Source organism: Pseudorca crassidens, chromosome 5, assembly GCF_039906515.1.
Source record: "Pseudorca crassidens isolate mPseCra1 chromosome 5, mPseCra1.hap1, whole genome shotgun sequence".
NCBI classification, from domain to species: Eukaryota; Metazoa; Chordata; class Mammalia; order Artiodactyla; family Delphinidae; genus Pseudorca; species Pseudorca crassidens.
Window position 1 is genome coordinate 142,434,997 of NC_090300.1, and position 24,947 is coordinate 142,459,943.

Here is a 24,947-nt window from a genome sequence, read left to right on the forward strand (position 1 = left end):
GATGCTTTATTTACCAACAATAATACAGTTTACATTGAGAGCAATAGCTTGTTTGCCATCCAATGAATGCTTTATAGCAGGAATTAAGGGTGATTCGTGACTAGGTGCGGATCTGGAATTTCTCAATTACAACCCCAGCTTAGAGGCCTCTCTCCACTCTGGGTCTAACTCTGGAGGCTCCCAGGTGAAAACCTTCAGTCCTTCTGCTCCGGACGGGTCCAGCTGGCAACAAGGCCCCGGAGAGGTCATCACTGTTTGCGTGCCAAGCATGGCATTTGCTTGGCTCTCCCTTGCACGAGTTCCTGGACAAAGGAGAATTCTAACACAAAACCCACCCCTTGCAGCACAAGTTTCTAAAAGGCAACTTTAGTCACTAAAAAAGTGCAATTGCAGACTCCTGTGTAAATCTGATTTGCCATGCTAGGCCAAGCTTATTTTATTACATACATTCTGCATTCTAAGAACTAATAACTTCATATTGTAAACATTAAGCATACAGAGTTAAAGTTCAAGGCCACATTAGATCATTGATTGTCCCTTTTGTCGTGTATCTTTGGCTGGCCGAGATCAACTCGTAGTGTATAAATGCATAAGTTATATAATTATTATATAAAAAGAAAAAAAAAAAAACCATTGACTTGTATACTTCATTCTGACAAACGCACAGCGTTCGCGACTCAAAAGGAAACCTGGAGCCCGCCTCACCCCGATGCCTAGGTGATTTCGGATCGCAGTAGCCCAGAAGGCTAGCTCTTACCTGACCCTGTGGAGAGCAGGGCCCTCACCTAAGGATGAGGTCCTGAATGTTTCTTTTAAATATCAGACAATTCCAGTTACAATTTTTCTTTTGATAAACAAACAAAAAGAGAGATGCACGACTTTGTTTCTGAATTCTACTACTTGCCCTGCCTCCGTGACGCTGTGTCCTTCCTCGTAACACTGGATTTGGTACAACACTGACCGTATGGAACCGCAAGTCTCCATGACTCAATTCTCTGCAGGACCGACACCGTCCTAAGTCCAGTCTTTACTGCTCGAGAAGTTTCTTTCCCAGTCCTTGCCTCCTCTTCTGCTTCTTCCTCTCCCGCCTCATCTGTCTACACCCACACGCTTACCCTCCAGACACATTCTCAGTCCCTCCCTTCGGCTCAGAGCTCCTGTCCTATCATAAAGGAGTTGGAAGCTTTGGGTTGTCTTCACAGTTGGAGAGAGCTGACCGCTCTCCATCAAATGGAATGAATCTGATTTCGCCCAAAACTGCAAGTGCTGATGAGTTCCCTATCAATGTCTATCGATGGGCCACAGTCTGTTTTCTTTTTTTTCTGTGTTGATATGTTTCTCTTTTTAAATACAGGTAGTTTTTTTTTTTTCCTTCAAATGACATTAGAAATGGCATGTTAGGTCCAGACTGTGTTATCTCTATTGCTTGAGTTTAATCCCAGTTTAATGCATGAACAGGATCCCAAAGGCTCCTCTAAGGTTTACATACTTCTTCAGAACATTTTCTTTGGCACTTTGTCCTCATGACTTCATGCTTCTACTTACAATGCCTTTCACAAGGTTGGTCCACAGATGATCTGTCCACGTACATTACACTTGTAGCATCCTCTTTATCTCTGTAGTAATATTTTAGTAATTCCCTCCCACTGAGAGTCTCTGGATCTCTTCCCCGGCTTCCTCCCCCTCAGCCCCAGTCAAGCTTTTTCATTCCTCTTGAGGCACTTCTGATTCATGGTCTCCGATAGAGCTTGTGGCAATTGGTTGGCGGTTGCATGTTGCTGGGAAAGGCCTCTCTCGGGTCTTTAGTAGTAAGTGCCCAGATGCGAAGGCATATGGCTGGCTGGGAGCCTAGTGTTAGGGTAGATCCCTCCTGTTGGTGAATTCCAGTATGGGTTTGGGGCAGCAAAAAAACTGGACGATGTCACGGGGAGGGCTGGAGGGTGGGGGGCCACAAAGTTCATCTTCTGTGGGTGGGTGTGATAGGAGCCCATGTAAGGGAGGTCCGAGGGGTACTTGTACAGGGAGGACTCTGGAGGGTGGGGCTGCAGGGCCTGGGCGATCCCGTGGAAGTCAAACTTGTAGGCATAGCGCTTCCCGTGGACTTTGGTCATGATGTTTTTATCATAGTAGTAACGGAGGGCCCGGCTGAGTTTATCATAGTTCATGTTGGGTTTGCTTTTCCGTTCTCCCCAGCGCCGGGCCACCTCATCTGGATCTGTCATCTTGAACTCCCCGTTGGTGCCTTCCCAGGTGATGCAGTTGGAGTTCGAGCTGTCTGACAGGAGCTCCAGGAGAAACTGCCACAGCTGGATCTGCCCGCTCCCTGATGAGGTCGGAAAAGACAAGAAAACCCCAGTGAGAACAGGATCTGAGCTAAAGGGGTCCTTTCTTCAACGACAGAAGAGGGGGCTGTGGCGTCCCACCCAGACTTCCTTTACCAGGCTGTGCGCCCATCCGTCAGCGGCTGGGGTATTGGCTGCTCTTGTCCCCCAGATCCCCCTGCTTGTCTCCAGAGAACTGCCCTTGGCTGAAGAGGCGCTATTTCATCCACCCCCAGGTAGCCCACAGCCTGATGGACTGACACAGGGTACCAGAGGCCGGCCCCCTTGCCTCGAAGAGGGACCAATTCTGTGATGCTGGCCATGCCCCGGGCTCCGCATGGGATCAGACAAAAGCAGGGCTCCAGCGAAGTCCACAAGCTTCCTTCACTTTCCCCGGTCCAATCCTGCGTCCTCACTCCCTCTCTCCTGAGAAATACCCTTAATTAATCACTTGCACAAGTATCCTTAGCCCAAGCTCTGTGTCTAAGGAAGCTGACCTAAGATGATGATCCTTGGTGACTACCAGGCTGATCTAAAGATCCAGGTCCTTCCTGGAAATGCAAAGAGTTCCTAGAGGTCAGAGTTCAGGTTTGTTCCATCCATTTCTGACTTCCTTAGAAGAATAGCCAAGTCAACGTTGTGTTTTGGGGGTGGAAGGGCTTACTTTTCCTCTTTTGCGAGGCAGAAAGTGCTTTTATGTGGCTGGCAATAATGACTTAATACCATTTATATTGGCTAGGTCAAGTAAAATAATAAAAGTCAGATTTAGGAAATAAACTTCAAAAAGTTTATGGAAAAAAAATCGAGAATGGAAGTAAACACCGTTATTTCTAACATAACATTTGGCTGGCATGCAGAAAGCCATTCTGTCAAAACTTTTCCTAGAACAGAATTAACCCACTCAAAATGAGGAAGTTTAGAAAAAAGCTGGCTCTGTTTCAAACCAGATCACCCATTTCCAGTATTTAGGCAAATGCATCTTAACGGAAATCCATGTGTTGTCCCTGCGTTGCAATGCCAATTGTGTTAAGCAGAGTTTCCAAAAGAAAAAACTGTAACAATGAGTGATTGCAAGCCCTCTTGGGGCTTCCAACAGAGTCAATGAGACCTCATTTGACTGGGTGGACACAGAACCCTCTTGATCCCATTGGAGACCTATAGATGTGGCTTTTTGGTTTTATTAAATTCAGAGAAAAATCCAGGCACACCATTCTAGACTCTATGCTACAATACTTTAAGATGATTGATGGCTCCCTAAAAGAGAGAAACATGCAAATATCAACAGTCATACCAGGAGTACCAGGAGAGGCGAAGTACCGGGAATATCTGATCCTGAGTACCAGGAGAAGCTAAGATGCTTTAAGCAGATTTTAGAAGCTTTGAAAATGGACACATGAGGCAGGTCTTTCCTCCCAAACTCCCAAGCACTGCCTTGGGCTTATTACCAAAAAGATTATCTTGTATTATACTATCAATAAATATCAGTAGATAATGATAAAATCATTAAAGGAACTGTTGACTATTCAGGGAATTGATGAAATGTAAAACTCAATTATAGATGTGTTTTCTCTAAATCCTCCCCACTAGCTCACTAGATAAATTGTCCAACTCATAAATCTTTGTTTCCATGTTGGCTACATGGAAATGGATATGTTTGTGACTTTATCCGTACAACAGCATCATGAGAAAGGTCAGCCTTTTCTGAATTTGTTCTGGAAAATTAGCATTTTCAGTCTAGCAACACATTTGAAATGTATTAACAGCTTGTAGTTCATCGCAATGGAAGCCTTTGCTTTTTCGGGACCACATATTCAAACTGTTCTCAATCAAGTTTTCTTGCCCCCAACATTTCATTAATATGCATTTAAAAAATACAAAGAATAGTTTGAGAAAACCATATGGTTTTAGTATATATATTGTAACCAAAGGATTACTACTTGAAAAAAAATTCCATATATGACCTGGGAATAGGGAAAGACATAGATTTTTGATTTAACAGTGTAACATATGTTTCAATATAAACACATAGAGTTGTTTGAAAATAAATATTCACTGTCAACCTCCTCCCATACAGAGAACAATCCCACAGATTTTGTATAAATACACAGATCTTCCTAAACAGTCAAACTTATACTTGGTATCTATTCAAACCTTGGTATTGCCTCTTGGGAATTTGTCCCTCACCCACTTCTTTTATAAACATGTATAGGAGAGAACCAGTGTACAAAAGTGTTTTCCCATCTCTCCTGTTTCTGAAGAACTAGTAAGTCAGGGAACTAAATTCATGGCTAGAAACTCAAAGTTCAAAGGATGGATGACGAATTTCTCCCTAGACGATTTTACCCATCAGCCCTTGTACACAGTGCTCGGGCCTCTGAGCATTTCAAGAGTCTATGGGAATAAGACACCTGTAAACAAAACTCATCAGCTTCCGAACCTGAGAACAAAACCATAAATGCAAATCAATTAATGTTTAAGTAGATGTTATAAAATGTAACATTATGTCAAGCTCATTACTTGTTAAATTTAATATAACAAAATCCACTGCGTTCACAGTCTACAGCAGGTTTTCTCGCTGTTCGAGAATCCTCAAGGGGGCACAATGTTTGCTGAGAAGTTATAGTCAGTGGTAAATTAAACGAGTTACTTGTGGCCACGAATTTCAAAAGCAATTTATTAAATTCTTCGTTTACTGTCGAAACAATAACACTTACTGTGCACTGAAGGTGCATTTTAGAATATAGAATAGGGATTCCAGAACACGAATGCCTAAGATTTGGAAGCCTGAGTGTGGCTTGGGTATTCCACTGGCCAAACCAACAAGTAAAGGGAGATGCTCTTATAAGACCGGACCTTGCACCCAAACAGCCTCACCACCTGCACCTCAAGAATTACCTTCTTCAGAAAAACTCTTCGTATCTATTTTCTCTCTCTATCCTGATAACCACCTTTGGAACATCAGTAAGGAGTAGCTACTTTTGCCCTAGTTTTGTCCAAGGTAATTAACTAAAAAGGCAGGACCGGGAGGTGGGGGGACCCAAAGATGTCGGCTGCCCACCTACAGGAGAGTCCAGTGGGGTGAAGGGGCATGGGGCGTGGCTTCAAAGAAGACAGAAGGCAATCCTTTAATTCTGGGGAAGAAAGTGTTCTCCAAATGCAATTAAAAGAAAAGAAGAGAAACATACTAGTGAAGAGGTACAGCCTGAGCAAAAAAGGGCAAAACATCTAAACGGTTTATAAACCACAGAGAAAAGCACAGCTGGGGGTGAGTCAGCAGCTGTGGGTCAAGTAGGAGGGGTGTCCCCAAGCAGGGCACTCAGCAGCCAGCTGATGGAGGAACAGAGCCGTAAATAAAGCAGAGAGGGTCTTTAAAGCAGCAACCACCACAGTGGCAATCACTTGGGCTACTTTCTACAGTAGCTGGAGGTGCTACAGAAAATCCCACGTGCACAGCCTGGACCCCCCAGCGCATCGGGATTCAGGCAGCAGGCATGTGTCTCAGACGGAAGGCTTTGTCTGTGGCTCAGACAGGGCTTGTTGCGGGGGTGGGAGGGGCAGGACAGTATGGTGGCCGGAAGCACCCCTTTGGAGTTGGCACTGTCGCAGCTGAATCCTGGCTCTGCTCACCTGGCTCTCTGTGCCTCAGTGTCCTTGTCTGCAAAATGCAGGTGATGGTAATACTATCAAGATGGTAGTACCATCTTGCAGGATCACTATGAGGGTGAATTCGGTACAGAAGTGCTCTTATCATGATTTGAGCTGGAAACCAGGACTTAAAGAAAGGTACATCCTGGGCTTCCCTGGTGGTGCAGTGGTTGAGAGTCCGCCTGCCGATGTAGGGGACGCGGGTTCGTGCTCCAGTCCGGGAAGATCCCATATGCCGCGGAGCGGCTGGGCCCGTGAGCCATGGCCGCTGAGCCTGCGTGTCCGGAGCCTGTGCTCCGCAACGGGAGAGGCCACAACAGTGAGACGTCCGCCCACGTACCGCCAAAAAAAAAAAAAAAAAAAGAAAGGTACATCCCTTGCCTAGAGCCAGGAGATGCCAAAGGAAAACCACCACCTTCCCCCCAAAAACCCCATGCTGGCCAGGCAAAAGCTGGGAATGGTGGTATTCTCAGGGCTGGCCAGCATCACTGAATGCTGACTGGTACCAGGCATCATTCTGAACATTTTCCACGTGTTTATTTAATCCCCCTCCCCCCAGCATCATGTGATAGCCCATTGTAGGGGTGAGGAATTAGAGCCCAAAGAGGTAGAGTGACTTATCTTGCCCAAGGTCAGCAAGGGTTGGAACCCAGATTCGCCTAGAATCTGGGGCTAAATCACTGCACAACAACACTGCTCTTGCGCCTGGTTTCTGCACACACCTCTGCAGTCTCCTCCAGTCCTTCCCTGGGCCTGGAGCTTGGTGGGTTCCCAGTAGAAGACTGGACACTCCCACCTCCTAACCAATGGAAAAACATCCCTAAAACTGGTCTCTGGTTCCGCATGAAGCAGGTTACACTTTCATGCCCACCATTAGCGACTATCCAGGGAGCACCGAGGGAGCTACTGAACTCCTGCTCCCAGGAAAGCTCTTCCGTGGAAAGGCAATTTCTGTTCATCATAGAAGCCACATTAAATGGTCAGCCATCCTGACGGGACATAAAGGGGCTATGTCGCTAATATCTGATCCAGGACATAATAATGCAGGGACACACTCTTCTCAGCAGAAGAAATACGGTCCAAAGTGCACCCCAAATGCATATTTTGGATAGAGATGTTGCGACGCTGTTATCATCTCGTGCATTCATACTATATGATGTCATCTTTCCATTTAAAATGGTTTAAAAAACGTTTGCATTGTGAAAAGAGGAGAGGCAGCAGTTTAAAGTGGTGAAGGATTTATTTATCAGAGACTGGGAAACTAGAATCAAACAGGAAGAAGCATTCTCATTAATAGAATGATAAGACATTCTGGTTTTAGGGGGAAAGGCCACATGAAAGTAACTGACACACAGCCTAAGGAGAGATGGAGAGAAGGCCTAATTCATTATAAACGAAGTAAAAGAAATCTTTATCTTTGAGTCAAAAGTTGGATGTTGCCACTTTCCCCAGGCCCAATGGGCACAGTCTTTGCTTACGACGCCAGTGTCGCGGACCTCTTAGGTACCAAGACATTTTCCCAGGCCAGTGATGGGTCTGCAGTCTCCTCCTTGCTCGGTCCCAGGTCCCTCTACCCTCCGTGGGCAACCCCAGGCTGCTGGGAACAGCGTGAATAGACACTAAGCCCTCTGCTTAGGGGCCAGCAACTCTCTTTGGCCCCAAGGCACCAACCAAGCCACACCTTTGAACTGCAACAACATGGGCACAGACTTATATTTCACTTCACCAATCTGTGTGGGTGAAAGGGTCGGTTTGGTTTTGTTTGGTGCAGTTTGACATGTTCCTCCTCTTCATCCCTGACCTCAGCCTCATCCCAAGCATTGAAACAGTTGTTAAACTGAAAGGAAATCCTTTCTTTCTATTCTCTTGGTCCTCATTCTCCAAGACCTCCCTCTTCCAGGCTCACTCAGTGGCAGTGGAGAGCCAGAAAATATCAATAAAAGCAGATTTTGGAGACAGAAAGTCACGGTTCAAACCTGGCCTCCCTTCTTATGGGCTGTGTGACCCAGGAGAAGTTACCTAATTTGTCTGGACCTCTGATTCCTTTTCCGTAGGACGAAGATAATGACCTCCCAGGGCTGTTCTGAGACAGACATTTGCCCAGGCATGATATGGGGGAGGGGTGGGGGGAAAGCTATTGAATTGTTATTTCACATTATTGTATTAACTTCCCCAGCGTGTTCCAGCTTCCGTCCTGTTCCCCTTTCTAATCTATCCTGAACATTGCTGCCAGATCAGTCTTCCTGAAGCCTGACTAATAATAATCATCTCAAAACATAGCAATCGTTTTTATGTGAATGGTTATAAAGGCAGTTGCAAATAGAAAGCTGAGCATAGGCAGGAGGACGGACCAAGACCCCGGAGACGTGGCCACCAGGTGGATGCTGGGGTGAACCTGTGTCCATTTCTCCACAGGAATGGAAGCTCCTTGAGGGTCCAGGATGGTATCTTGTTACTCCTTGCATTCATTTATTCAACCAATAATTATTTAGCACCCGGTCTAGGCCCAAGGGGTAGAGCAATAAACAAAACAGACCCTTCTCACTTCTAAGCTGCTTAAAAAATATTTGCTGAATTAGTTAACATTAATCAAAATTTAATGTCAAAGATGTGGATGCCAAATAATGATGATATTTTATGTTTTCAAAAGTATAGATTCCCTGTGGGGATGTACACTGATTGAACCTAAATTTTCCCATTTCTAACCCCATTTTGGCCTCAATGTATAGAAAATATACATTCCAGCTTGTATTTGCAATACTCCTATGACATCTTGGCATCTGAATTTGCTGTTGAGAATATGCAGCATATGCTGTGAATTTCTGAAGTGGATGCCAGCACAGCTGGTTCTGATCTGAATACAAACACATCAAACAATTTGGTTGGCACTGAAGCGTGATGACAGGTGACAATCCTTGGCAAGGGACAGGTTACAAATGGGCCAATTAAGAATCTGTACTTTCTCCTGGCACCTGAGTTCAGAAATAGACCATTCATTGAAGATGATCCTAGATTTGAAGTCTTGTGGTTGTCATTATGGTTCTTTTTTTTTTAAGATATTATTTTATCTGCTAGTGTGATGGGTTGAATTGTGGCCCTCCCCCCAAATTCATATGTTGGACTTGCCCAGTACCTCAGCATGTGACGCTATTTGGAAATAGGGTCTTCAGAGAAGTAATCAAGTTAAAGTAATATCATTTGAGGGGGCTCTAATCCAATATGACTGGTGTCCTTAGAAAAAGGGAAATCTGGACACAGACACATATAGAGGTAAAGAGATACAGGCAGAAGATGGCAGCTATAAGCCAAGGAGAGAGGTCTGGAATAGATCCTTCTTTCATGGTCCACAGAGGGAAATAACCCTGACCACTTGATTTTGGACTTCTGTCCTCTAGAACTAGGAGACAATAAATGTCGATGTCTAAACCCCCAGTCTGTGGTACCTTGTTAGAGCAGCCCTAGGAAACAGATACAGTTTGGATTAGGTAATGATGCTCTTTGCGGAAGCTACATCTTAATGTATAACCCGACCCAGTTTTTTCCACTTAGGCAAATAGTCCAGCGAGACCTACAACTTCAGCTTGCTCAGTGGAAGGGATTTCTTGTCTATACAAGTGCGGTTTCAAAATAGCTACTGCCTAAAAGATAACTTTATAAGAGCAAAATCGTCAGCAGTATCTCACCTGGATTTGCAAGGCGGCTACTCGTGGGTCCAAGAATCTGATAAGGATCTACAGCAAAAAGAAAAGAAGTCAGATCCCAAAGACATAGTTGTGAGCAGGTAGGATGCAGCTCCAGGAATAATGCTGACCCACTGGTGTTTCCAGATCTCAGAGCTGAAAATGTCCCCCACGCCAAAGTCCCCCAGCACCACTTCCTGTATTAGAAAAGATGTCACATGGGTCTGAGTGATGCTTCTCAGTAAAGGTCTCCTAGCTGGTGGCCAAGCTCAGATTTGGCCCAGGGTTCCCAACACCTAGCCCAGCGCCCTCTCCATCCCAGGATTTAAACAGGGCAGATGTATTCTGCCAGGGCCGTGTGGGCCGTGACGCTCAGCACACGGGCGGCAGCATCCTGCCACTGTGTTTCCGCACTGGACTTGGCACACACGCTGATGTTGCTGTATGTGACCTGGAAGGTGAAAATCAAAGAACTGCTAGGCCGCAAAGAAGCTGCCTGTGGGCATGCAGCATGTTTTTTCCATATTTATTGCACAGGTTTTGGAAATGTTTTAGCAAAATCTCAAGTCATTCCCAGTTGAGTAGACTGATAATTTAGTCCCTGGTTTACATACGGAGCAGTCCTAAAGAAGACGAAGGAACATTAGTTTAACTTAGAAAGTGACACATTTTAGAAAGAGGCTGCTAAACCTGTTTCTTCTTTTATGGCCACCAAGATGCTCTGTGAAACATACCTAGCTGAGGACGCTGGTCTTCAGTTTTGGGCACTGTGGAAGGAGATGGCTGAGCAGCTGAAAATCCAAAAAACAAAGAGACAATTAGTTATAACTTGTATTTGCTACCAGACTTTGATGCTGTTGTATCATCATTCCATCATTTACCTTAGTTATTAACATAATAGCCTTACTCTTATAACAAGAAACATGGTAAGAAAAAAATTTCCTTTCTAATGAAACCAAATGTAAATGTGGTAGCAAAACGAGGGCACTTTTTAAAAATTTATTATTATTTTTAAAATACTTATTTTTAAATAAGTATTTATTTTTAAATATACTTATTTTAAAAATTTATTTTTACCCCACTTTTTGCAAAACTAAAAAAAATTTGAGATGGTTTACAAAACAGATTAAAATGAATCAACTCTAAAATAAAAAGATAAAGGGAAACCACCAGGAAAATATAAAGTAAGGAATACTATAAACATGGCCAAGATTAGGAAATCACCCAGTATTTAATCTGTACTCAAGCATCCTATGAGACATGCATTTGTCTAGAAATGCATTACATCATTCATTACATCATTCACTTCTTCTTGTTATAGAAATAGGTATAATGCCAATAGAGAAAGAATCATTGCATTTAAAGATCAGTTGCGCTTTGTTGCCAAAGGGACAAATGTATGTTGAAAAAGCATAGTTTGGCTACAGAAATTATCATTTACTGCATCAAGAGTTACCCACTGCCTTGTGATGTGAGGATTCAAGGCAGTGGGAACCAACACTGTACCTTTCGACTGGGGGGTGGGGTGGCCGTGACTGGTCCAGGCTGATCTCCTGGGTGGTTCGTAAGGTAAATCTGTAAAGATAAATAAATTGACTAAAAGATCAATGATGTAACTTGATAACAGCTACCTTGTGTGCTTTTTTTTTTTGTTTTGTGTTTATTAGAATCAATATTGTGCAAGAAAACCCAGTTATCCAAAGTAATATTCAACCTGGATTCCACAAGATTTGGGTTTTATTTACAAATGATAACTTTGTATCTTTTATTGATCTAACAGTTGCACACCCATTAATCTGAAAACTCCCATGGATGGATTCTCTAGGAGCTGGCTGACTCTTCTAAGGTAATTTCCTGCAATCCTAGGTCAAGACCATATCAAAAGTTTCTTACAATCTAATTTTTCCTGCTTCCCGCTGGAATTGACATAAGTCCATCACCCCTTTATTAGCTTCATGACCTGTCTGAGACACAGCCTACAACGTGGATGAATCAACCGATTTCCTACTTGAGGTCTCACACTAGATCCACCGAATGACGTTCACGTTCCTCCCTTTTCTTCTTCCTTGGAAACGAGCACTGCCTTCTCTTACTTGCCAGATGCCTCTCTCAGCCACCCCTCATCCACTTATATTAAACCAGTCTTAAGGGTCTAGTTATTTTTCTTTTTTTATTAAAATTAATTTTTATCAGAGTATGGTTGCTTTATGATGTTGTGTTAGCCTCCACTGCACAACAGAATGAACCATCCCACTAGATCCACCGAATGACGTTCACGTTCCTCCCTTTTCTTCTTCCTTGGAAACGAGCACTGCCTTCTCTTACTTGCCAGATGCCTCTCTCAGCCACCCCTCATCCACTTATATTAAACCAGTCTTAAGGGTCTAGTTATTTTTCTTTTTTTATTAAAATTAATTTTTATCAGAGTATGGTTGCTTTATGATGTTGTGTTAGCCTCCACTGCACAACAGAATGAACCATCCATACGCATACAGATAGCCCCTCCCTTTTGGACTTCCCTCCCATTTAGGTGGGTCTAGTTATTTTCCTACGCAAATGTCTACTCTTTCTCCTTCACTAAATGAATTTAGAATTTCTCTAAAACGAACTGTAAGACTGAAATAGTACTGCCCCCGCAAAACATTGGCAATGCCGTAGAGCTGAAGTATATGCCAATGATTTTTTTTGTATTTATAATGTATTGCTATTTGTCCCATAAAACTTCATCACACTTTGCATATGCAAATTTAATAATTATACTTCTGCATCCTCAGTGCAAGTTCTATTAATGATTATGACTCTATGTCATTTCAAGTTTCCTTTACAAATATATTCCAGAAACGTTATTATGCATGCTCTTACTAACTGTGCCTACATAAAGCTGGGGAGTGGGGTGGCCAACTACACGCAATTTTATTACAGAACCATTTCAAAACTACAACTTGGATTGACGGGTCTCGGTCCAATGCCATGTGTCATTCTGGGCCAGCTGAAAGCCATAGCCAGGTACTTCAGCAGGTGTTCTGCTGCCAGTCACCTGGAGATGACTATAAAATCTCACTTGGAGAGATTTTAAACTTTGTTTAAAATTGGCAGTTTGGTGGGTCAATCTTGAAAAAGCTTGTTGACTGTGTTGCAGAAGACATGTCTCTTCCTAGTTTCATATCCCAGAGAGAACAGCAATGAAATGCAACGTGAAATCCAATGCAGAATTGCCTTAATTTATTTGGTCTGTTTGGCTACAAGCATCTCGACTAGTGTGGTCCGTGAAATCCTACCCTCCAGAGCTTTGGTTGAATTCGATAATTTTTCTTTTGAAACTCTCCTATTGCTCACCACTCCCTCTCTACTGGCATTTCTGTATTTTTGGACTGTAAGCGTTTCCCACCCAGTTCCTCAGATTCTCACTTTTCTGGTGTTGAGGTTACACGTGGGAATTAAATCTGCAGTCGCTATCAATTTACAACTAAATTTCAACTTAAGTCGCTGGGAGCATTTGCACACAGATTCTCATCTAGTTGCATTTTGTCTAGAAAATGGTTAGGCAGAGTTTCAATTTGAGAATTGTCTCAGAAAGAAAAATCTACTAGCAGGGCAACTGTAACAGCATCTCCCCTACTTTAGGAGCAGACAGCCATATCAACATGGGGCTTCTGTCTACCAAATGAAAAAGCAAGAGAATCCAGAAATATGTTCTGGGTCCTTGTTTCTCCGCAGACCAGCTGTATCGGCAATGTCTGGAAGCTCGTTAGAAATGCAGAACCTCACTCTAGATCTATTGAATCAGAATCTGCATTTTACCAGATTCTGGTAAAAAATAAAATAAAATAGAACTACCATATGATCCTGCAATCACACTCCTGGGCATATATCTGAAGAAAACCATAATTAGAAAAGATACAGGCACCCCACTGTTCATTGCAGCACTGTTTACAATAGCCAAGACATGGAAGCAACCTAAATGTCCATCAACAGAGGAATGGATAAAGAAGATGTGGTACATATACACAATGGAATATTACTCAGACATAAAAAAGAATGAAATAATGCCATTTGCAGCAACATGGATGGACCTGGAGATTATCATACGAAGTGAAGTAAGGCAGACAGAGAAAGACAAATATCATATGATATCACTTATATGTGGGATCTAAAAAAAACCGATACAAATGAGCTTATATACAAAACAGAAAACAAAAAAATGATACAAATGAGCTTATATATAAAACAAACACAGAAAACAAACTTATGGTTACTAAAGGGGGGGAGGGATAAATTAGGAGTTTGGGATTAACATATGCTCACTACTATAAATAAAATAGATAACCAACAAGGACCTACTGTATAGCACGGGGAACTATACTCAATATTTTGTAATAACCTGTAAGAGTAAAGAATCTGAAAAAGAAAAAATATATATATACATGTGTATATATATATATATATATATATATATATATACACACACAGTTTTATATGTATATATAAAACGGAATCATTTTGCTGTACATCTGAAACTAACATGATATTGTAAAACAACTATACTTCAATTATAAAAAGAATCTGTATTTTAACATGGTCCCATTTAACTTGGGTGTACACTGAAGTTTGAGAAAGCCTGTTCTAGACAATTTCCACTATTCTTTTCTAAAAATCTGTGTTCCTACAGATAAGGATTTCAGAAATGCTATCTGAGTGTGTTAACACAAATAAATGTGTGGAAAGAGTTCTAGATTGAATGCTTTCACCTGAAACATTAGAAATGGAATTAATAGCAAGTGTCAGTAGTTAGTCTGCTACTACTTTTTGCCCATGAAATGTGACTGGAAGAAATTAAACACCAAACTACTAATATGAAAATATTCTGAAACTCTTAATTCATAAAGTCCTTCTTTGAGTGTGTAACCGTGTCTCATCCTCCCTTGAAAATCCGTCAGGCCCTAAACAACTCCAAGTCTGATTTTTTGCCAAGAACTGGAGATGTTTATATGAACAATGATTAATGTGTTCATGAACATATTGCCATGGAAGATAAGTGGGCTTTTGTTTTTGTTCATGAAATTCTGCTCCAGTGTTCTCTTATCAGCTACAGATCACAGGCCATGGGCACCAAGCCCCCCTCCTGTGGGATGTGACATTGGGGGGTGTTGAACTAAGGCTTGCTGAGATGGGAGACAATCATCTCAGTGACCTTGTCAGCAGCTACAACACCTCAAAGCAGAGCCAGTTTTGAGCAGTTCTGCTTTTTGGCTCCTTGAAAAATTATTACTCTGTGTACATTTGCTATTTGCCTCTTACGGAGAGTAGATCATAAGACTTCTAGGAAGAACACAGTATACATTGCATTTTTGGTGGTCATTTCAATCCACTCTCCATTTCTCTTCAACTTTAATCTTCAAGGTCATTAACTCTTAGACTTGGCAGAAGGTCCTGTGTCAGGGACAGCTGCTTTCTGGCATGGGTTCTGCTATTTTTTTTCTGTAACAGACAGTGTTTTAAAACAACTTTATAAAAGCCATTTCACAGGCAGCTGAGGGTTACCAAAGAAGTATGCTATATGCCGTGATCTAGACCAAACACCATGAAAACTACAAATAGGGAGTTTGACTGGTGTTGGCCCCCTCCACCCCAGCACCTTTGTTTATTTCCGGGGAGTCAAGATCCGTTCCTGATTCTGAATGAGACTCCTTCCCCCAACCACTCCCTTCCCTAGACATCAATGATGTAAGCAAGCATCCCTGCTGCCCTTCGTGCGGGATTAAGTTCACCAAGTTTTATATTCTCCTTTCATCAAGATTACTGAAGAACAGCCCACTAGCCCTCTTGACATCTACCCACCACTTTATTTTTTTAAAGGACCAGAACTTGGATCATGGGAGAGCTTATCCTCATGCTGGGGATCCATGCCACATGTACAAAGTAACTCTGGAGGTCCCTGGTTGCACTGGATGTGAAAGGTTGAATTTTGCCACTCTCAATGAACTTAGATGCTAATGGCAAAGACAAAGACCGAGAGCTATTGGCCTAAACCAATCTATAAACCCCTATTTAATGCAAGGAATTTTCAGGGTCAAAGCCGACTGACATGATTAAATCACTCTCTCTTGTCTTCCTCTAGCTCTCCCTAGGGTCTTCTAAACTCCTCTGTCAAAGACAGGGAGAGCTGGGGGCATTGTGCCTTCCCTTTTCAACTAGGCGTACAGATGTACAGATCTGTGGTTAGAGTATAGTTAGGGCAAAGCCAAGAATGCATTTTCAGCCATTTGCTGTGATACAGGCTTTACTTAACTGAGGACACAGTGCACTGGCTGCGTCATCTTGCTATGACTGGAGATGCTGAATGGCACTGAGCTGCAAACTCCAAAGGAGGAATCATTGCAGATTCCGAGAAACCCTTGAGGAGAGCCAGCTGAAAAGGGAAAGTCGAGGCTGCACTTGCTGACCCAAGTCTCCAGTCTCCTTCGATAAAATCCTAGATGGGTATCATGGTGCATGGATTACCATGGTGACGGAGGAGGGGAGGATGGGGTTACAGATCGTCCTGGGCACACACCAGAGCTTTCACATACACTGCTCCTAGGACGCCAGGCAGGGTTCACATCATGAGGTCCAAAACCAGCTTGCAAGTTTCTCTAAGTCAGACCTGTCTCTGTTTATGTCACTTGAGGCCTCAAGGGGCCATGGCCCCAAAAAAAGCATGTGTTCAGCAAAGAAGGAGGGTGTTTACAGGGGAGATGGGGAAAGGGCTTCTGGTCATAATAACTGACTACCCAAGAAACACATGCGACACCATGAAATTCGATCATAAAAAAAGAACGTAAATGGATCTGCCTATGTGCTAGCACTTTCTAAGAGGAGAGGAGAGACTCATCTAAATGCTAATTCAACAAAGGGATCGTGAAAGAGGGTGCATTTTGAATCAGGAAAATCTGGATAAAATTAATAGGAACAAGCACAGGCAGAGAGGGGATTGAGGCATGAACGAAAGAGTATATTGTCCATCACGTGTTATCCTGTAAGGTCACTGAACAGTCCCGGACAATTGTGGGGGGGGGGACTGAAAAGACCCAGTAATTGGACAGGGCAGGCAGTAAGGGGACTCTGGAATAAATGATCTTTTTGCGAAGCTGGGCCATGACAAGAAGAAAAGGTAGACGGGGGTGGTTACTTGAGGAGGAAGGAAAGGAAGGAAGTGGGGAGGGGACACTGGGAAGTTGGACTCAGCAGGATGACACAGGTGGGAGGAAGGAGTCCTCTGTCTCCGTGGATGTGGGATTAGAGAAATGGATGGACACAGTAAACCAAGAGTGCAGGGGAATGGGAACTCAGGTCTCTGTCCCCAAGGACCCAAGGACCTCTCCCAAGGAAAGTCAGCAACCAGTTCTTTCGAAAGCAGTCAGATACCCACCAACCAAAGGGATACGGTCAGATTCCCAGTGACCCCTCCCCCAATGATGTACAACACCCATCCCCCCTGAGCCGTCACAAACTTCTCCAACTGCACCGTTATAAGCTTTCACACTCACAAGACTGTTCCTGCAAGGCTGATCACTGGTCCACCCAAGGTATACAAACAAGTCTGTTCTCCAAGTTTGAATCCCTCAGTCTGGCTGACAGCAAACCGTTCTCTGGCTCATTCACTCTGACTTTCAGTTCTTTGTAGCTCAGACACTAATATTTGTATCTCCTTTCAGAATCACAGCAGCAATCACCAAAACACGTATTTTGGTACAAATCAAGTTTCTTCCAAGTCACACTCGAATGACAGACCCAAGAAAAGAGCATCATCAGGGCTTTGCTAGGTGGATTAGTGTTTGCCACCCTTGTCTCCCCCTGGGCTGAAGCACAGAGGGGTGTCCCAGCCAGAGACCTCCCGGCCACTCTCCTCTCTGACACCTGGACGCGCCATATCTTCCAAATCCACCATATCCTCAAATAGGGAGCAAAGGAGCTCCAGGACCCATTGTTCCGTCTAGGAAGCAACAGGCAGCTGACTGGCTGCTCCGACCATCGTGCTGAACGAACTCATGCGGCCACACAGCCCTGACACCAGCTCACAATCCCTGGCTTTTGCAACTCAGAGGCATCCATGAAATTGCTTCAAATAAACAAACAAATACGCAACCCATGGCCAAATGTTTCACAGATAGCTTTGACTTTTGTGAGTACGTATGGAAACTTCTTTCGAACACTCACAAAATCATGGTGATTTTCCTACACTTCCCATGTCCTCCCAAGGGACCATTTACTGGCAGTAAACTCAGGAATGCCTAGAGCTAGCGTGACACATGTACTTTCATTGTCCTTTCTCAGTACCCACGGCGGGTTTCTTTAGGGTCAATCTAGTTCACTCCAGACCCTGGGTCTTGTCCATGATCAAATGGCCTGTGTCAGAGGTAACTAAGCACTATCGCCAAGGCTTTCCACTATGCTTCCCAGGAGGAACTTCATGAGGTTAGGGGACAGAAAATCGCCAGCCTGAAGTCACAGTACCAGGGCTGTGTCGGGGCGAGAAAAACTCCCAGAAGCATCTTCACCCAGGTTATTCAGCTCACTGCCCCCCCCCCCCCGTCTTTTTCACTGGGAAGAAACAGCAGCGCCAAGCTTAGTGCCTGGGACCAGTTCAAACTAGGACTTGGGCAGCCTGGACACGTGACAGACATCCAAGAGCATCAGCTTGGGTCTAAGAAGACGTGACTTCTAGATCCACGAGTGAATAGGGAAAAGCCATCCCACAGCTCTAATCACGCTTCCTCAGCTGTGAGGCTGGCATGTATCATCCAGCTCATGGGGTTGTACATCCCAGCGAGGGGACAGATGTTTGAGCCATGCTTGCCCAATGTCACCCTCTCCTTCTCCACCTGGCAACACCTAATCCTCCTCTGGCATATGGTCCTTCCTCTGCAACGCTTCCTTCCCCCGTTCGTGGAGGGATGAATTCCTTTCCCTTCCTGTTCCCACAGCCTCTGTCGTTAGAGGTGTTGCCTCTACTATACAATCAGTGCTTTAGGTTAAACATCCATATCTGTCTCTCCAGCTCTAGGTACCTAGCCCGTAGGTTAAATGTATATGTGTGCGAGTCTGTTTCTGGCTCTAGATGGCTTTACATCTAGAAACATCTAGAGCTTTAGGCTGTGTGCCTGTGGGCTTGTTCTCTGCTGCACCCCCATGGCTGGCACTCAGGAGGCTCCATGGACAACGGTGGAATGAACAGGCCAGCTTTCTGAAGACAGGGAGCTTTGTAAAGTCTGGTTCATCTTTAGATTCCCAGAATCTAACATCGTGCTTGGCACTAACAGACAGTTGATAGACAGTGATTCTTTTCGTGAATGACGCGTAAATTAATAACCTAATTAAATCATCGGGAAAGACAGAAAGTAAGACTCAGGTGTACATATGATTGATTACATGCTTCTGCTCTGAAAGACTGGCTCTCGTGACAGCTGAGGACCAGCTGCTAGTGTTAGGGGAATGCCTCCTGCTCTGTGCTGTGCCTTGAGGACGGAGAGATTACACTTATGTCCTTCTGTAAACTCGAAACCGGATGGATTCCTTATCGCCAGGCATCCAGGATGCCTTCCTGGCCCATCTGTCTTCGAGAGCAGCTAGTGAAGGGGCTGACCTGCTCATAATCCCGCAGTTCGGGGACTGTTTGCGTGATCTCTGGATGGAACGGTCTGATTCTAGGCGCCAGATCCACAGAGGCAGAATAAGACCGTTTAGAGGGTCCGATCCAAGATCAGCTGTCTTTGTGTCTCGTGACGTAGGTCACGGACCTCACAGGACATCCTGGGATGTCTCTCAATAAAGAGATTACACAGGGGTGTTTTCGTACCTGGCCTAGTTGTAATTCTTTGCGTAGCTTCAGGATATACTGAAGTATTTGGGAAAATAAAAGCTGCACCCCCTGCAGACAAAAGGAAAGACAAAACATGTGAAGGTCTTTTGCTGTGGTTGTTGATCTGATCTCAGCAACAGCGCCTAATCTACTTTGCCCCATGACAACCAAGGGAGGTGGCCTCCTAGAACCTGCCACGCCAGACTTCGGGAGAAGGGACTAGCACACAGGTCAGAAACAGATGCTGAAGGTGGAAGAGATGTGACTCTCTCTGTGCCCCACTCGGCATAAGGCGTCTTGTGTTTTGATTTAACGGCTTCCTCCTGAAGCCCATCCGTGGGTCTGCCCATCCCCCTGCAAGCTCATTTTATTAAAACAATTCTATGGTGGGTGTTTTAATTTTCAAATCGTATAAAACCCATAAAACATTTTACAGAGCCCTTGGAAAGGAGCACCAAAGAATGATAAATATTTTGCCAAAGAATATATGGATCTTTTTAAAAATTAATCCGTGTCTCTGTTCAGATGCACATTTTCCCTTTCTCTCCCTCAATCAATTCTCAAATTGTTAGTGGAAGTAATCCTCTTTTCACAGGTCAGTCCGTTTGGAATCTGTTGTCCTGCTTTTCAATTGCTTCTATGTTTAGCAATAGCAAAAATAATGAAGTCAGAGATTTCCTGACACTTTCATCCTCTGCTAAAAACTTTTTAAATGACTAAGAAGTTATCAGAAAGTGTGTGTATCTCCGAGGCGTTTCCTAAGGCAGGGGAATTACTTTGTCTAAGGTGTTTGCTATTTCTGGCCACAAGGTCATTAATGGGCTGACTGTGTAACCTATATTGAAAAAGTGTATTATTGACTCAAAGCCATTTTTTTAAAATTTCAGATTAAAAGCACAACATTCTGGCTACTGGAGATCAACTAGCAATCCCTTTATAATACTCAAGCCTGGACTCACTCACATCATACATTTAAAAATAACAGGGCAAGTCTTTGGAAAATGGCTGTATTCCTATGTGAGGGCTGCTCATGAACTGGCTGGCTTGCCTATGAGGGGTTACTTAAGTCTTTCCAACACTAGATGGTTTTCTCCCTAGCCTGGTGGTGGCAGAGGGTCCCTGCAGGCTGATAACAGTGGGGTGAGCAGCCTGCGGCCATGCTTCTGTAAGTGTCTCCATCACCAGGGAGGAAATGGGTGTGACCAGGGCCACATTCATCCACAGAAAGCCCAGCCTCTACTCTCAGCCTTTACTAGGAGGGGAGGGAGCAGGGTTAGCCAGGAAGAAGCATCACGTTAAAACTCTATCAGGCTCAGGCAAAAAAAATAAAATAAAATAGATAAATAAATAAAAGGTAGCATCAATGGTTAGACACAGAATAGCAGGTATTTAGTTAGTCACTAATGTCAAATCTTCCCAAGTCATAACACAGTTTCCCTCACAACAAAAGCTCCCCCAAAGTAACCGGCATTCCCTCCTACGGCCTTTTTGCAAATGTACGAAGACTGTGCAAGAAGATTCAAGTCAAGTTGAATGGCCTAAAACTTTACCAAAAAGGAAAAAGTAAAACCCCTGCTTGTCCTAGTAAACATTCCTTTAAGAATGGAAATTTTAAAAGGAAAAAAAAGAAAAAAGGAGCATGCTAAGGGCCCCTTCACATGGAACATGCTTTTAGTTTCTACAGTCAGCACAGGGCATACTTGAGGACTAACAACAGCAGACTGTGACCCAGCCAATGTGAGCTGAGGCTATGGCTGAAGGCTGATTCTGCACATCTCCTGGTTCAAAGAAACCCTCTGACTGGCAAGGGAAGCGGGGGAGTGTTCAGAGACCAAAGAGTGCCTCCTGCCTGGAGGCTGTGGTACCGCCAACACAGAGCCTCAACCTACCAGGGACCCCTCAACCATCCACCTCTGACTTCCGCCTTCCTGATGCACTGACTGTCCCAAGTTCTACCTGTAAAGCATGCAACCTGTAAACAAAACCCTACACTTGTCCTGGGGGGAAGGGGCAGGGCCAGCATTACCTGTGTTTCTAGCATGCATTAACCGTGGAGAGTTTTGTAAGGCTTTATCAACATCATCTGAAGTCAAATGTGGAAGAGGTGCTACAAAACAAAACAAAAAGCAACATCCAAATGAAAAAAGAGAGAGAGAATTCCCTTCCTTGAAAAAAAAAGAAGAAAAAGAAGGAAAACATTCACCCCACTCCCCATCCTGTTATCATGGGCTGCTTGGGAATCTCTCCATGGCCCTGCTACTGGTTAGCATGTTAAAACCTAGATGGGGATCCATATTGAGTTCAGGGAAGAAGTGGTTGGGATGCCAAGCAAAGCATTTACACCAAAGAGTTCACACCACCCACTGTTGCACTATCTCTACTATCTCCTTCTGATCATGCTTGACATTTGAAATATTAAAGCATGCAGCAGACTCTGTGGATTCATGCCTCTCATTGCCAAGACGCCATTCCCATTGTGACAGGCTAAGCCACATCTCAAGATACCAAGTGAAAATGTTCCTCATTTTGTGTTCGAGTGGGATACAAAGGGGAGCTTGCTTTGGCTTTAGGGAAGATACACTCCACAATTCCCATCAAGTAGGAGCCTTTCCATAATGTTTCTATTTCTATTTGGGCATCATGGAGATGAAATAATGTGTGACCAGATAAAGCTCTGTTTCCCTTTGGCATGTGATCTTCCTGGTTGGGGGACCCTGGAGGAGGCAGCTGAATGCTAGTTGACTTTGCCGCTTTCGTAAAAGCGCTGACTACTTCTCACTACGCAATAAGTCATCACTTATAAGCATTCTCTCAGATACTAGTGGGAATCGGGTTAGGGCAGCAAGATGCTGCCGGCAACTGGGCTGAACCCTCGCATCTTACGTTAACAAGGACCTCTCGACAGTGCTCTCTGTGGGAGTGGGGACTGCCTTACTCTCTCTGAGGTAGTGGAGATGCGACAGAAGGATGTCAGCGTTGTAGCTCGGGGTGAGCCTCTGAAAGTCGTCTTTGGTCATCTTGCACAGCTCCTTCCCGTCAATATTCTGGAACAATAGGATGTCGACGTCCGGAAGGCCATATTCTTTCACTGCCCACTCCAGCCACTGCCGGACATGGTCCGTACTCCATAGCATAGGATCTGAAACGGGATGGAAGCATATTTGGTCAACTCCTGAAGACAAATTTCTGGGGTAGAGCCATATCCCAGGTGGGATCTCCCACCAGCCATAGCTTTCCAGAGCATCCCCTCCCTCTCTTGCAGAAGCACAGCCTCAAGCCAGGCTCAGGGACCAGTCCGAGGAGAATGTCTGAGGAAGACCAACTGACTCACAGTCAGAGACCACTGTCTTTAAAGTGAATTGTTCTGGAAGTTTAGGATTATTCACACCACCTGCCCTTCTGTTGCTCATATAATCTAAAGTTTCCTGTAGTGATGGGATTTTTTTTTATCAGTTTCTTTTAATTTTTATTTATTCATATAAAAATATGTTTATGTGTAAATATATATATATATGTATAAAAATCACACTGTTGTATACCTGAAACTAACACAACATTGTAAATCAACTATACTTCAATTTAAAAAAGAATGGGAAAAAATGAATAAGAATAAATGAAAACTTTCTTTCCTCAGAAAACTACTGGTTTCTTTATATGAAATAAGAGTAACACATATCAGGAAGATGTTAATTACAGATTACCAAAAAAAAAAAAAATCCCATACAGTATTTGTCTGAAATACTGAAAGATATTGACCACAGAATTGGAGATGATGTGTAGGTCAGCCAGAACCCTAGCACTTCCCAGGAGCTAGTGTTTCTAAGAGAGAGCCGTCAGTTACACGCTTTTCCTGCAGAGAACTTGGTTTTGCAACTAACTCACACCTGCAGGAGGCAAGCTGGCTGGGGGGCTTTCACATTCCACAGCTGGGGCACAAACACCCCACAGGATGCAGGCAGTGTCATCACGCTCTGCTGCCACATACGGGAGGAGAACCCTGTATGACCAGGAGAGCAAGTCTCTGGGGAAAAGGAGCAGGTGATCCCCAACGGAAACACAAGTTGGGACCACCCCACACAAACAGCCTGGGTGGAGGGGTGCCCAGGGCGCCTCGCCAGCAGACGGGGCTCCTCCCTGGGGTCCCTGCGCACAGAAAGACACCTGGGCAAAGGAGTAGGAGCCCAGAGTCCTGATCCCAGGGTCTCTCAACGCTGCAGCCTCCAAAGGCTGCTTCTCCTTTCTGTGTCTGTTTCCAACGTGAAATGAAAGCCTTAGTCTGGGTCCTCTGGACAGGCTCGTAGAGGGCAGGTGTGCCACGATACTCAGATCATCGTGAGTGAAAATATCTGCTGGGGGAAATACATCACCCTTTTGAATTGCTTTCTAGCTAATAGTTTTAGAAGCTTGTTTGGTCTTACTAATGTTTCAGGCTGCTCAAGAATGGGCATTGGATGTGCTGTTGGGATACATTTTCGGTTTCCAGAGTCAGTGGCAGTAACAGTGAGAAACAGCCAGACAGTCACAGTCACCAGAATTCTCCTCCCTTTCTCCCTCCCTCCCATCCTTCCTTCTTTCCTTTCTTTTTCTTTCTTACTCTCTTTCTGCCTCCCCCTCCCTCCCTTATTTTGTCCATTCCCTACTTTCTCATATCTTTTTTAATAGAAAGAAATTCTTTCAACCCCAATAGAATCCATCCCTAACCCATTCCCCTCCTGGACACTCCAGGAGGAACCACTAACCTGAAAGGATACGTGCATCATCCTTATACATATCTGAATACTTTTACCATATCCACTGTACATATATTGTCGTGTGCCTTTAAGCTAACATAAATGGTATCTGATTTGCTTTTGGCGTTCGGCACTGTATATTCAAGATGTGTCCAAGTCAATCCATGGAGGTATATTTCATCATTTAATCTGCTCTCGGATAACCCCACCCCCCCACAAATATACCCCACTTACTTATCAATGAAGACCCCTGTGTCTCCCTCCCCACCCACATGTGAAGCAATCTGCATTGGTCCACAGCCTGGGTACCAATAAAAAACTACTGATGCCTGGTCTCACCCACAAAGATTCTGAGTTAATTCTGCTGGAGGGCAGCCCGGGCATCAGGGTTGTTAAAAGCTGTCCAGGTAATTCTAAAGTGGTTCAGACCATCTACCCTGGGGCTTCACTACTCAGACTGTGGTCGTGGGATCTAGCAGCCTTGGCCTCCCCTGGGACCTAATTAGAAATGCAGAATCCCAGGTGCTGCCACATGCCTGCCGAATCAGAGTCTATATTTTCATAGGATTCTCAGCTGATCTGTGCGCACATTAAGCTTGAGAAAGTGCTGGCCTAGGTGAGGACCTAGATGTAGAATTGCTGGTCATAGGGCCCATGTGTAGAAGCTATAAACTAAGAACTCTGGTTCTGCTACAAAGCGCAGAACATCTACAAAAGCTCAAATGGCAGTGTT

General features: G+C 44.1%; 1 protein-coding gene across 8 annotated transcripts in view; it reads right to left on the reverse strand.

Annotated features, from left to right (window-relative positions):
- Positions 1-402: 402 nt before the first annotated feature.
- Positions 403-24,947, reverse strand: part of ERG (ETS transcription factor ERG) — a 280,009-nt gene continuing 255,464 nt past the window's right edge. For 6 of the 8 annotated variants that reach the window (XM_067739494.1, XM_067739495.1, XM_067739497.1 and 3 more), the window contains 7 exons: positions 22,420-22,623; positions 21,511-21,591; positions 19,482-19,553; positions 11,153-11,221; positions 10,381-10,437; positions 9,650-9,697; positions 403-2,323 (listed from right to left, as the gene is read on the reverse strand). In XM_067739494.1, coding sequence (XP_067595595.1) covers positions 1,803-2,323; positions 9,650-9,697; positions 10,381-10,437; positions 11,153-11,221; positions 19,482-19,553; positions 21,511-21,591; positions 22,420-22,623 — 1,052 coding nt within the window. In that variant the 3' untranslated portion in view covers positions 403-1,802. The remainder of the gene's footprint in view (positions 2,324-9,649; positions 9,698-10,380; positions 10,438-11,152; positions 11,222-19,481; positions 19,554-21,510; positions 21,592-22,419; positions 22,624-24,947) is intronic. The other 2 variants (XM_067739500.1, XM_067739501.1) reach the window with 2 other exon arrangements.